The sequence below is a fragment of the Eretmochelys imbricata genome, chromosome 2, assembly GCF_965152235.1.
Source record: "Eretmochelys imbricata isolate rEreImb1 chromosome 2, rEreImb1.hap1, whole genome shotgun sequence".
NCBI lineage: Eukaryota > Metazoa > Chordata > Testudines > Cheloniidae > Eretmochelys > Eretmochelys imbricata.
In genome coordinates, this window is record NC_135573.1 from 141,360,887 (window position 1) to 141,376,086 (window position 15,200).

At 40.9% G+C, this 15,200-nt stretch overlaps 1 protein-coding gene across 1 annotated transcript in view; it reads left to right on the forward strand.

Annotated features, from left to right (window-relative positions):
• DAP (death associated protein) overlaps positions 1-15,200 on the forward strand; it is an 87,556-nt gene that overhangs the window by 67,187 nt on the left and 5,169 nt on the right. The window contains exon 3 of the mRNA XM_077810792.1: positions 13,399-13,441. Coding sequence (XP_077666918.1) covers positions 13,399-13,441 — 43 coding nt within the window. The remainder of the gene's footprint in view (positions 1-13,398; positions 13,442-15,200) is intronic.

Consider the following 15,200-nt stretch of genomic DNA (forward strand, 5'->3'; position numbering starts at 1 on the left):
GATTTTAATACCGGTTGATGATTCTGCAAGTTACAAGGATGGTTATTCAGGAATACTAAGTAGTCTGACTGGGAACACTGATTGTCTAAAGCCTCATTCTCATTGGCCAAATGGACCTTTTGATGATAATACACCAACTTCAAGTGGGCAGAGCTGGTGTAATGTCACTGGAAGAGCAAAACACCTTGTGCCTATTGTTAAATGGGATGGGTAGGAGTGTACGTAGGAAGGCAGTTAAAGGAGAAGGATATTAGAAGCAGCTAGTGGGGAGCAGGGGAGGGCAGAGAGGAGGATGAGTTTTTAAAAATGTATTTTTTTCAGTTTCCCTTGTCACCCCCTTCAAAGTGTTGAGCTCCCCTTTCAGAAGTAGTATAAGACCTCCAGCCACTTGGTTTTGCAAAAGCTAAAACTAAACTGGAACTGTTCAATACTGAGTTCTTACTATAAATAGCACCTCTAAAGAGGCTTTTGAGCTAGGGCAGTGGTGTGCAAACTTTTCCAGTTGCACCCCACTCCTCTTACCATTAATGGAATCTGTCCGTGCGCACCCCTCACCCCATTACTGCACAGCCAAGACTTCCTCAGCAGCCGAGCTTGGGCTGAAGGCAGAGCTGGATGTTAGAGAGTTTATTCCTTCACTCTCCCACTTCCCTGGTCCTTCTCACATGAACAGAGAGCAACAATACCCGAAGTCCGCAGGTGCAAACAATTCGATGTTTATTGGGGTGAACTTCCAGCAAGCTTAAATACAAGTTCCTTTTCCTTATTTCCGAATCCCAACTTACTTCCTGTTTGCCCCTAATTTATATAGTAATATTCTTAGCTATACCTTAACCAATCATTCTACTAAAATTTAACTAACCAATCCTAACATATTGTAACATGATTATGTAACCAATTATATCCCACCACCTTAATTAGTTTACACCCAGCAAAATTAATTATACAGCAGACAGGAACAATCACAGAACCAGACAGAGATTATACAGACAAACAATAGCAAAGTGGGAACTATAATGGCAAGACAATACAGAAGTGAGGATTTCACATCCCAGCTATTGATAAGTGAGTTCTTGCCAGACAGGATGCTATCAAACTAAGTTTTCTTTTACATTTTCTAGGCACTTCCCTTTCTCTGGAGGTGATGGGAATACAATCCTGTCCTGATAGTGCCTAACAGCCCAATAGCACCTTATTTCAATGTGACTAGTTTGGAATGTGAGGATGTGACCGGTCGCTTCCCAGCTTATGGCTGCCTCTGCTGCTTAGCCAAAGGCCTTAGCCTAAGAACAGGGCCCCAGACTGTCACAGTAAGAGAAGGACCTTACATTGGCAGACAGTGATTTTGATTCTTTCTTTTATACCTCTAACTAGCCAAGTGATAAGAATACACCTAAATTCTTAAAGTACAGGCCTTTACAGGCAGGCCTGAATATCTATATCCTAACACTGGAGGCGGAACTGGGGATGGGGGAAATATCTGGGGCTAGAGGCGGAGCTGGTCTGGGAGTGGAGAGAGAATGAGGGCATAGCTGGGCAGGGGGCGGAGTGGAGGTGGGGATGGGGGCAGAGCGGGATTGGGAGTGGAGTTGGACCTAGAGGCAGAGCAGGACTGGAGGCTGAACAGGGTTAAGGGAGGAGCAGGGCTGGAAGCATGGTGCTCCCTCCCTACCCCCTGTGGGGGCTAGCCTGAGTCCTACTGCACGCCCCCTGAACTTTCCTCTGTGTCCCCATACGGGGGCATGCCCCACAGTTTGGGGACCACTGAGCTAGAGTTCCTGACAGTTCTTCTTACCCTAATAGGGAAAGACACATAGTTTAATCAAACATACTAAAAAATAGGGAAAGCATATTTAACATTTTAAGGATTATCATAGTGGAAGGATTCATTATGTTTATAATTGTTTTTTCAAAAAGTGAAATGTAAATTCTCAAGCCCTATTCTGCCATCAGTAAATAATGCCAGATTGTGTAGACTTGCTCACAGATTAGTGGAGCCATACACCAGCACCTTTGTGAATGCACACAGCCTGTGTGCTTTATTGCTATATATTAACTTATTGCGACAAGTAATATTTCCATTTTTTAATCGCTTTACTATCTATATTTATGATTCTTAATGTTCTATAGCTCAATTACTCTTTGATGTACTGGGACTCCATTACACAAATAAACTGTGCTGAGTACAAATGATCTACTGTACCAGGAGGGATCTCTGCATTTGCATATTAATGACATTCTATAAAAGTGATGGCTTAGACCATTAGAAAATAGATCCATTAAAATGTATGGAACAGAGTTTATATGCCTAATTGCACATCAGATGAAAGGGAAGTCCTTTTGAGCTAAACAAGGAAACCAGGATAGCTTCTTAAAAGAACTATTGCTAATCTAAACTCACTAGATGCTGGGAAACAGGAAAAAGAGAACAATGCATTTGTAGATTGTCCCTGATTTCAAAGCTTAGGATATGAAGGACATCTTAAATCAAATGCTACTATGTATTTGTTATATTTCCCCATCAAAGGCTAGATGTACTAGAACTAAGCCAGTGTTTAGGCTGACTACATATTCTTGCTCGGGACATATCACAGCTGACACCTCAGAAACACCACTTCAGGTTGCTCCGTAGTCAAGAAAGACTGTACTACCATGTGGGCGATGAGGTAAAATCTATAATTTTATCTGGAATTTAAATATAAGTATCCTGTGAGGACTGTTCCATTACTTCTCCCTTTCAGACATTTCATATACATGATCCTTTTTATTTCTGTTTCCTCTCTTCTGTAAACTACTAATAAATACTCCTGTTGTTTATCTGAGGTTAAATTAGATTTTGACTGCTTGGACTGGGAAACATTACTGACTTGCACTCCTGAAAGGAACTCATCTGCTTGCTCCAAGTAGGAAGAGAAGAGTGAACATAAGAGCCTGTAAATGGGTCAGTAACATGTAATCTGCTAGCAATGTCAGCAAGGGGCCTAAGAGAGATGGGTAAGAGAGTGAACTCAAGAAAACCAAATGCCCTAAGGGTACAAAGTTCCATTGTATATATTAAAGTGAACTATCAGCCTCAGTTGCCTCTGGAACAAGTAATATCCATTCAAATAAACATAATGCTGGAATATGACATATAACGCAGCTAAACTTCACTAGAAAATTTAGCAAGTTTTTGTTGCAGCAATTAGCAGTAAAAAGACTAACGTTATTGACATTGAAGTGATTTTAATACCTATTGAAGTAAATAAGTGGTGTTGCCTCACTATCCTCAGACTTGGCAGGAGAGCTATACCTTATCTATTGTCACAGCTTTCATAAACATTTAAAGAAAAGGAGTACTTGTGGATACAGACTAACACGGCTGTTACTCTGAAACCTGTCATAAACATTTAAGGGGCTAGAAACTTTTTCACCACAGTTAGAAGCTTATTCTCTGAAGACTTCTATTAAAATCCTCCGAATGTTCATATTTTAAATCTCATTACTGCAGATTTCTATTCTTCTGGTATTTCCATTTATATTTTTAATGTTATGCTTTCTAAATGCCAAATCCTTGTCCCACTGGAATCAGTGGAAGTTTTGCAGTTGATTTTAATACCAAATTTTGGCCCTATATATTAAACCCAGGGGAGTAGTAGAAAAGATGAAAGTGACCCAGTGTTATGCTGTTAGGAATATTAGATATTTCTGGTTGGGAAAGGAATCTACCTCTTGCAGCTGCAGCCTGGGTGATGGAAGGAGAGAGGAAGGTTTCTGCTTTCCATTGTCGATCTGAGCTCTTCTACTCCAAGTAGAAATTGAAAACTAGCTTGTGTTGAGAAACAGTCACTTAAACAAAGTCCTGATGTTATCAGAATCTCTTTTTAAAGACTCTGTGCCATGTCCTTTGTTACATTAAAATATTTTTGGCTGAACAACTCTGTTAAAGGTGAATAATAAAGTAAAAGAATATTTTTGAATTTGGCTTTTTGGTTCCTTAATGATCTATAAATACAGACTTATGTATAAAATGAATGTTCTGTGTGTTTTCTGCATTTGACATACAAGGAATTTCAGGTAGTAAGGCTTATCAGCCCTTGACGCCTCTGTTAATGGAAACAGGCATTGCAGCCCAGAGTGCAGCTGTATGCACTATGAAAATCCTGCTAACATCTTGGCAAAGACCGTAAGGAAAGAGAGGGAAGCCAGAACCTGATGTTTCATATGGGAAAACAAGCATGAACATGCATGCTTTATGGAGGGAAAACTGTAGGACAATCTTTAATATATTAAGGAAGAAAGGAAGAAAAAGTCATTAAACCTTTACCCCTCCAGAAAATCCACTGACAAGTCGGAAACTTTCTCTGGAGAGTAGGGTGCAGTATAAGCCACAAAAATTAAATTCTGGGCATGTATGGGTTTCAGAGATACCTTTTGAATGTGAACTAATGCAAGTCTGTCTTCCTGAGTCTGCAGACAGCTCAATGCCTTTACTGCTTCCCAGAGCTAACAGTAGTACAGTGGAATTTACAAGAACATAGTTATTTTACATTTGTGTTGGTTTCACTCCACAGTTGCTGTAGAAAGCTTTGAGCAACAGCAGAGGTATGCATTGGAGCTATGCACAGACAGGCAACTATACAAAACATGGAGGATGTTAGAAAGTTAAACTAGTGCAGACTTCTCTTCATAACAGTCAGGAATCTCCAATATTTGAGGCAAGGATATAGAGTGAAAAGGAAGAACTTCACATTCCATTGCTCAAAGGAGTAGGAGGGTATAAGATGTAAACTTATCAAATGCCTACTGGTCAGAGGGTGAGGTTCAAGTAGGAATCTGAGTAGATAATGGCGCGGTTGGTACTGACCGAGAATCTCACTGCTACCCAGCTGCCCTATCTGTTCCAATATCTGTGGCTAGTTCTCTGGCTGATAAGCATTTTACTTCCATAAATTAGATTTTCCTTTGAATGTTGTCACCTTTTAAATAAAATTTACTTTTAGCATGTTTAAAACATTTGTCAGTTTTTGCACATAAGTGGCTACAGACATTAAATGTACATAACAAAACACATATTACAGCTGTTGCCTGTGCAAACTTCATCACTGAATTCCCTGGGGAATCACTTGTATGTTAGAATGACCAGGCTGAGCCCTAATTGATGAAGCAGCAGCTGGACTATATACAAATACCATGGATCTATAGAAAAGGCGAAATACTTAATTCTTTCTGTTCACAAAACAAAGGCTTAACAAACTCTGTTTATAGTTCCATATACTCCAATGTTAGTGCTCGCTAAACAATGTGTGGGAAGTGGGGGGGTGGAGGGGAATATTCCCTAAAATGGTTTTCTCCTGTGGATACAGAGCATTAAGAAAGGTACATGAAAGAGAGAACGTCTTTAAAAATTTGTATCCAGGCTACGCACCCCAATAGGCTGATACTGCATATCAGCAAGACGAATATCAGTCAGTTGCTATTAAATTTAATTTAATTAAATTAGAACACCCCATTTATTTGTATATGAATAACAAAACTAGTTATTGTTAATATATGTATATATAGGATATCTGACTACTTCTTGAGACTTGTGAAATTGCATTCATTTGCTGTACAGAAAAGGGAGACAATTTGGAAGGGTTGAAGCTTTCATATGGGATTTATTCAAATTCAGACCGGTACATGGAACAATGAAGTTGTTTCCCACAGATAGTATAACGTGCATGCGTGCGTGTGTGTACGTACATACATATGTACTCTGTGCTGCCTGTTTTTTGTTAGTGGAAGCATTATCTGCAACTTTTTTTTAAACTTAGCTTTTAATATTTACCAAAGTTCCTGAATTTGTCTCAGGTTGTCTTGTTGTTATAGTACACAAGACTGGGAGGTTCAACAGTGCCATCTTGTGGATCATCTTGCAGGTTTCAAAACGTGGTTTTGGTTGGCATACAAACAACCTCGACAGCATAGCATGTGGTAGAATCTCAGATACGGAATGTCTGTGTGCAATCAAGCAGAATATTTCCCTCTGGTAGCCAGCCAGGCTAATTATTACTTTTGTGTCCTGAAAATTAATAACCCAAATATATTATAAGCAAATCAGAAGGTCTTTCAGGCCAACTGATGAGCAGTGTGCTTGTTGTTATTCTTACTTAGTTTGCTGGGAAATGTGTTTTTAATCATCTCAGTGTGTGTTTAATCATCTCAATTTATTTTCATAGACAATGTCAGAATCAAAGGCAACCAGGTACACTCAAACATCTCTTTGAAGTTGTATATAGGAGACCTTCAAAATGGCACTAAACTAAAATTGAAAACAGTTAACTCTTGTTTTGTAGCAATGACATACAAATTCCCAAATAACTTTGAAGGCTAAGCTGGATGGCTTAAGCTCACCAGTTGTTGTTTTGTTTTATTTATTTTTTTTAATTCCAGAAGGCTAAGGGCAGGATTGAGGTCTGAAGTTTTGCCCACTGAAATCAGTGATCACAGTTGAACTCCGGGCTGGAAGGTTTACAGAACCTTAGGGGTTCTCACAATAAATTTGTTGATGGCCTCGGTGCAGCCACCAACTCTTCCTGGTGGCCATTCTGACAATTTTTCCTAAAATACTTAATTAACCTTGAAAAAACATATAAATATGCACATATACATGTCCAAATCATTGGTTTCAGAGTAACAGCCGTGTTAGTCTGTATTCGCAAAAAGAAAAGGAGTACTTGTGGCACGTTAGAGACAACCAATTTATTTGAGCATAAGCTTTCGTGAGCTACTGCTCACTTCATTGGATGCATACTGTGGAAAGTTTAGAAGATCTTATTATATACACACAAAGCATGAAAAAATACCTCCTCCCACCCCACTCTCCTGCTGGTAATAGCTTATCTAAAGTGATCACTCTCCTTACAATGTGTATGATAATCAAGTTGGGCCATTTCCAGCACAAATCCAGGTTTTCTCACCCTCCCCCCCACACACACACACAAAACTCACTCTCCTGCTGGTAATAGCTTATCTAAAGTGACCACTCTCCTTACAATGTGTATGATAATCAAGGTGGGCTATTTCCAACACAAATCCAGGTTTTCTCACCCCCCCCCCCCCCCACACACACACACACAAACTCACTCTCCTGCTGGTAATAGCTTATCCAAAGTGACCACTCTCCTTACATTGTGTATGATAATCAAGGTGGGCCATTTCCAGCACAAATCCAGGGTTTAACAAGAACGTTGGGGGGGGGGGGGAAGGAAAAACAAGGGGAAATAGGCTACCTTGCATAATGACTAAGCCACTCCCAGTCTCTATTCAAGCCTAAATTAATTGTATCCAATTTGCAAATGAATTCCAATTCAGCAGTTTCTCGCTGGAGTCTGGATTTGAAGTTTTTTTGTTGTAATATCACAACTTTCATGTCTGTAATCGCGTGACCAGAGAGATTGAAGTGTTCTCCGACTGGTTTATGAATGTTATAATTCTTGACATCTGATTTGTGTCCATTTACTCTTTTACGTAGAGACTGTCCAGTTTGACCAATGTACATGGCAGAGGGGCATTGCTGGCACATGATGGCATATATCACATTGGTGGATGTGCAGGTGAACGAGCCTCTGATAGTGTGGCTGATGTTATTAGGCCCTGTGATGGTGTCCCCTGAATAGATATGTGGGCAGAGTTGGCAACGGGCTTTGTTGCAAGGATAGGTTCCTGGGTTAGTGGTTCTGTTGTGTGGTACGTGGTTGGTGGTGAGTATTTGCTTCAGGTTGGGGGGCTGTCTGTAGGCAAGGACTGGCCTGTCTCCCAAGATTTGTGAGAGTGTTGGGTCATCCTTCAGGATAGGTTGTAGATCCTTAATAATGCGTTGGAGGGGTTTTAGTTGGGGGCTGAAGGTGACGGCTAGTGGCATTCTGTTATTTTCTTTGTTAGCCCTGTCCTGTAGTAGGTGACTTCTGGGAACTCTTCTGGCTCTATCAATCTGTTTCTTCACTTCCGCAGGTGGGTATTGTAGTTGTAAGAATGCTTAATAGAGATCTTGTAGGTGTCTGTCTCTGTCTGAGGGGTTGGAGCAAATGCGGTTGTATCGCAGAACTTGGCTATAGACAATGGATCGTGTGGTATGGTCACGGTGAAAGCTGGAGGCATGTAGGTAGGAATAGCGATCAGTAGGTTTCCGGTATAAGGTGGTGTTTATGTGACCATCATTTATTAGCACTGTAGTGTCCAGGAAGTGGATCTCTTGTGTGGACTGGACCAGGCTGAGGTTGATGGTGGGATGGAAGTTGTTGAAATCATGGTGGAATTCCTCAAGGGCTTCTTTTCCATGGGATGATGAAGATGTCATCAATATAGCGCAAGTAGAGTAGGGGCGTTAGGGGACGAGAGCTGAGAAAGCGTTGTTCTAAATCAGCCATAAAAATGTTGGCCTACTGTGGGGCCATGCGGGTATCCATAGCAGTGCCGCTGATCTGAAGGTATACATTGTCCCCAAATGTAAAATAGTTATGGGTAAGGACAAAGTCACAAAGTTCAGCCACCAGGTTAGCCGTGACATTATCGGGGATAGTGTTCTTGACGGCTTGTAGTCCATCTTTGTGTGGAATGTTGGTTTAGAGGGCTTCTACATCCATAGTGGCCAGGATGGTGTTGTAATTCATTTATGTAGTGGTTTATTTGCAGACTCAATAATAAAAAATAATGTACAGTTGTCTCTATTCTTTATTGGACCTAAACAGAATAGAAACACAAATCAGATGATTTGCATGTTGTCTTGTTTCTTGGGGTTTTTTTGCTTTTTTGGTTGCCTTTTCTTTTTTTCTACAAAGCCTGAGTTGGGTGCCTTGGCTCCCTGTACAATGCATGGGGAGAGAGGGGCCTGAGAATGAGATCCCGAAAAGCCAGGAGCCACGTCAGCTAGGCCATGAAAAATGCATTACGGACCATGAAAGCTGGTCTTTTGTGTGATTTTACCCTTTACTATACAGATTTCACTCAGGAGACCAATGAAATTGGTCTAAAATTGGGGGTCCTGAGCCAAAAGGGAGTTGTAAGGGGGGTCGCAGTATTACCACCCTTACTTCTCCACTGCCTTCAGACCTGGGTGGCTGGAGAGCGGCAGCTGTTGGCTGGGCGCCCAGCTCTGAAGGCGATGCCTCACCAGCAGCAGCGCAAAAAGAAAGGTGGCAATGCCATACCATGCCATTCTTCTGCGCTGCTGCTACCTTCAGACCTGGGCGGCTGGAGGGCAGCAGCTACTGACTGAGGGCCCAGCCCTTCAGGCAGCAGCACAGAAATAAGGGTAGCAATACAACACCATGCCATCCTTCTGCGCTGCTGCTGGCGGCGGCTTTGCCTTCAGAGCTGGGCTCCTGATCCACAGCCGCTGCTGTCCAGCTGCCCAGCTCTAAAGGCAGCACCACCAGCAGCAGCAGCGCAGAATTAAGGATAACAGTACTGCAACCCCCGCCCCCTAGAACCTTGTGACCCCACCCCAATTGTAGGACTCCTACAATTACGACACTGTGAAATTTCAGATTTAAATAGCTGAAATCATGGAAATTACTATTTACAAAATCCTATGACTGTGAAATTGACCAAAATGGACCCTTAATTTGGTAGGGCCCTACCCGTGGGAGACGCCCTGCCCCTCTCATGTAGTTCTGCCCTTAAGTCTGGGATGCAGGGAGGTGCCTACCTCTGCTTGCAATCCAAGCCAGGAACCCTGTCCTGGAGTCTGGTGACTAAGCTGTTTCTTGTAAGAATGAGTTATGCAGGTGCCTAACTCCACACAAGATGGCCCAGTGCCCCCGCTCATAACCTGCACCAGAGTGGTTAGGAAACTCACCTAGAGTGTGAGTGAGAGCCTAGTTCAAGTCCCTTTTCTGCTTGATGAAGAGAAGGGATTTGAACAGGGAATCTGCCATCTCTCAGGTATGCATTCTGACCACTAGACTGGAGGTTATACAGCGAGTTTTGTACACTTATACAATTATTTAAAGTGGACCAGCTTCAACAGGATGGTTTGAGTAAGACCCACATCAGAATATCTCATAGCTCAGTGGTTAGGGCATTCACCCAAGAAATGTAGTTGATCTTTCCCTTTTCAAGTCCCACCTCATCAGACAGAAGTGGCAATAAAACCTGGGTCTGCCTTGTCCCAGCTGAGCACCCAAACCATTGGATGATAGGTTATGAGGGAGGTCATCTGTCTCCTGCTCTTTTGTGTGGAGTTGGGACTGCTCACAGAGGGAGGCAGCAATGTGCATGCCCAGACTCAGAAATGTAGGTGTCTAGGGAATTTTCACAGCAGGAACTTAGGTACCGAGTTTTGGCACCTACTGGGTTAGGCGCAGCTGAGCAGGGGTTTTGTAGATCACCAAGGAGCCTAGAAATTGGATTTCAAGACCTAAAACTGGGGTTTAGGTACCTAAGTCCCTTTGTAGGTTTGGCTCTGCCTCCCTTCTCTAAGGGAAGAACACCTGTGTGCCAATCATCCCTGTTCAGAAGAGAGCACTCTCTTGTTTAGTAAAATATTTATCATTTTCCCATTTGTCTCAAACTCTCTTAGTCCAGTAAAAAGGTGTGTGCTTATATTTCTCTCCAAGTGTCCTCCTTGAGGTCTGACAACTTGATTCAATGTTGGCAGACTGGAAATCTTTTGAGAACTCTGCTTCTACTCAGACACATAGTACTGCGTGGTTTTAGATGGTTCAAGTATACTAGAAAATAGTGTTTCAGTTGAACCCAGGAAGGACAGTGACATGTGAAAGTGTAACCTACCTGACCACAGAGGAAGTTTCTTTCTAGCCTCCTAGTTAAGAGGTTAATTTGTGCCCTAGAGCATGAGGGTTCATAGACTTTTTACATTTTTTTTATCCTAACTGATGTGATTATGGATGCATTCAAGTCATATAAATGTCTAATTCTGCTTTTGAATCATACTAAACTCCTTGCCTCAATAATACCTTGTTGCAGTGAGAGCTGTAGATTAATTATGCGCTCTTTAAAAAGTATTTCCTTTCATCAGTTTTAAATGTGCTGCCTCAATCGCTAACATGGAAAGCCCTCCATGCTTCTGATCCTTTCCCTTGCCCGTCTCTGTACGCTTTCTATTTCATCTGTCTGTCTGGTTATGGAGTGGCCAGGATTGAATGCAATATTCTAAACAAGGGTTATAATTAACATTTTCAGTATTGTTTCTATTCCCTTCTCTATTCATCCTAACATTTTTGTTTGGTTTTCTAACTACCAGTGCACAATATATGAGTAGTTCAAATGATTCCTTCTGGTGTGCAGGGCTTTGCGTTAGTCTGCGCTGAATTTCATCTATCACTGTGCTTCTCCATCATCTAGCTCTGTGAGGTCAGTGGCGAATTTCTCACAATTTTTTTCTAATCTTGACTTCCCAAAGTAATTGTGTTAGCTGCTGAATTTTACCATCTCACAGTTTATCCCCTTTTCCACAGCACTGATAAAGATATGAAACAACACTGATCCTACTATGGAAAGTTGAAGTTCTGCCACGTTGGAAGTTAGCAATTTATTCCTTTATTTGTTTTCTGTTTCTTGCATTTTTTTCTTCATGCTCCTGTCTCCCAACTAATTAACTCCATAAAGACAATGAGCATTGTCAATGTGTACAACAGGGTTCAGATACTGAACTATGCAGTCTCTCCCTTTAAAATAATGTAATATTATGCGTTCTCTAGGGACTTCCATATTATTAATTTTTAACCCTAGCATATGGTCATTCTTTACAGTATATCTGTGAGACTTGAACTCACAGATTTAAAACCACTGCAGAATGAAGACATAAGCTTTTAGTATTCATAATACCTTATTTCATCTAGTTTAATTTTCAAGTATTCTATCTTCTCTATGATTTTCTTGTAATGTCAGTAAACACCTTGTTTAAGCTTCAGTACTGTGAAATAATAGAACTCTCTATCTTACTTGGATACTTTCAGTGCAAATGAACATAGTAACATTTGTGATGTTTAAACGGTGGACAGTACTGCACATATAAAATTGGAATAAGTGCTTTGTACATTCAAATCTTAAATGTGGGCTTTTTCTCCACGTTATAATAAAACTAGAATTCCTTATGAAAGTATTTTCATGAACTTTAAACAATCCTTGCAAATTTAGCCTTGTATTCCTTAAATAAGACCTACTTTACCTTTTATTTAAACTTAAATAAATGTGTCTATCAAATATAAAATAGTAAAAGCATGTATAAGAATTTTATTTTAGTAATAATAGTAGTTTTTTTCACTTTTTTGTTTACTAAAGCCTAGAGAAAGTAATGTTGCATCTTCAAAACAACATCTGTCAAACCGATTTTCATCAGATTAACTATATCCTCAAAGCAACCATCACAGGTTATAAAATACTAGAAATGTAGGTTGTACTTAGCATAAAACACCAATAGAATTTAAAGCACTTGAAAGTGTATTACAACTGTAGCAATGATAGCCTGCTCTTTTCTTGGGGTCTGCTGACATGCTCACATTCCCCAACCCCTATTTTTAGCAGGTGTTTCTCAGTAACAGTAGTGTATGTTGGACTACTGCAAACACAGTAAATGTCTCAGTGCAGTGGTTCTAAAACTGTAGTGTCTGGGACTGGTCTAATGGTTCGCAGAATTAAACATTCTGAGAACGAGGCAGTAGGGTTCGGGATGGAAGGTGCATCTGTAAGACGATCTCTCATAAAGTTGTCCTGTGAATTAGAGTGAGAGAACTACTGATTCAGTGTACCATGTCCTTTTCTTATCCTTCGAAATCTGCATTGGCACATGTCATAGTTAATCAGATCTTCAAAGAGAAAGCTGAGGATCTTGATTTTCAAAGATCTTTGGGGGACAAAGAGGTCTAGCAGAAATGGACAGGAGAATCAGTGGATTTAATGTAGCATACACACATTATCCTGTAACCCAATAGTTTATATCTATGTCTAGGTTTCCTTATTTTCTGCTAAAGAAGAAATAGGATATGATTGTGCATTTACTGACAGGTTGCTGTCCCTTTCACTGCAGGAAGGGGTTGGAATGGGGGCAGGGAAGGGGTAGGAAGAGGCGAGGCAGGGCAGGGGCGGGGCCTCATGGAAGGGGTGGACTGGGGGCGGGGGCAGCGGGTGGGGGGGTGTCAGTGATGCAGCCCTCAGGCCAATGTACTAGTCCTCATGTGGCCTTCGTGATCATTTGAGTTTGAGACCCCTGGGCTAATTAGTGTAGCAAAACAAGGTTGAAGGGAGAATTTGTCTTTTCTATTTCAAGCATCCATTAATTGCCAAGAATATCCAGAGTCATCTTACATTAGGTTAACAAAGTCTTACTTCTGCTGTACCTGTGTTCTTTTTTCCTCGAGGGTGAGTAAAGTTGAACAAATCAATTAAATAACTATAATCTTTCTTATTTTTCAGCCCACCTAAACCAACGGTGTTCATCTCCGGTGTCATTGCAAGAGTGAGTTTACATGTTAATTTCTTTTCAGTCATTTGATTAAGAGGCCTTTTCACTTCATCACTGATTAGAGAAAGATTCTTAATTTTGATCTTTTCCCTTCCCTGTCATATTTGACTTGATTGGGGTTTATATTTATATTTTATTTAAGCCTCCTTGAGTATTTTTTATTTTGTTATGTTTTGGGTGAATAGCTATTTTGAAATTGTTTCTACTGTTTCAGTTTCAGAGCAGCAGCCATGTTAGGCTGTATTCGCAAAAAGAAAAGGAGTACTAGTGGCACCTTAGAGACTAACCAATTTATTTGGGCATAAGCTTTCGTGAGCTACAGCTCACTTCATCAGTTTGTGAGTTTAACAATGTGAAGCTATTGGGCTTTGTCCTGTATCCTTGATGCTACTGCGTCCACTTTTTTCAAAACTCGTTACAATACGGGCCATCTCCAGTAGCTTGATCCATGTGGGTAGACACCTGCTGAACTCAAATGGGCACCACACAAACATAAGGGTCCGGCCACACAGATCCAACTGCATGATCTAACTCTGTGTGTGTGTGATATGATAGAAGCACTTACATCCTTATTGCATCTCAGACATAAGTGTCTCATTAAAATTATACTGGGGAGATGCATAAATGTAATCAAGTAGTGAGAATTCTGAAAAGCTGAGCTTAACCGTGCAATTGCCTACATTAACATTATTAGCTCCATCGCAGTGCACATATTTGGGCTACATGTGCAACCCTTACTCACAAATGTGAGCACCTGTTCATGTAAATAGTCCATTAAAGTCAATGGGTTACTTTTGGGCATACTGATGTAAGTGTTCCATAGTCTAGTTTCTTGTGGACAAACTTTTTTTCTATTTTGTAGTAGACTAAGCTCCTTGTGGGGGGTAACGACTGTCAGTGCTCAAAAATGATAAATATGTGTTTTAGTTGCTTCCTATAATTATAATAGAGCTAAGGCATGAATATCAACATGATGTGATTAACATTAATTTGCCATGAGTTTAATAATAATTCATGCCCAAGCTCACTATAATTGTCAGTGTATGGAATGTAACGTAACCTCCCTATATACTCAAAATGAATTACCCAAACTTGTGTCAATCATATTACCACCAATTGGTGAGGTGAAACTAAGCTAAGCGTGGGTTAAATGAGTGTAAATAAATTCGTTACAGTTATGTTTTGTTTGACCCAGACCCCACACCCTTACTAGACTGCGGTGTTCAGTTGGTAAGTTTAATTTATTTTGTGGGGCTGGAGCCAGAGGACCATTTAATCAGTGGTCAAGCTGCTGTGAATAGTCTTGTCAGAATCAGTTAGGAAAAATTTGCACCCTTGTATGTGCCCGGCCACCACAATGTCCTCTGCAAGACTTAAGTCCTGTATTGGAACTGAAGTGGGTGCCAGTGGAGAGGCAAAGCCCACACTCCCTGTGAACTGTGAAAGGTTTCCATGCCAACCCAACCTGATGGTGGTAATTGGGATAGGCCATAGATCCACACTGGGGAAGTGATATAGCCACAAGATCTGACATGCCAAGAAGAGGCTGCTGCCATTTGCTCAAGCCCTTGAGCTGGAGTAGCAGAGACTTGCTGGCCTCAGAATGAGACTGGGTGTGTATTTCACCACTATAGTTGTGCTGGTCTTCCCCCGCATAAAGCTCAGCATTACTGTGCCTTTGAGGATTTCATCCTGAGATGTTTTGGGGGGTTTGTTTGTTCGTTTGTTTTTTACAGCCAAAGACATTTGCAGT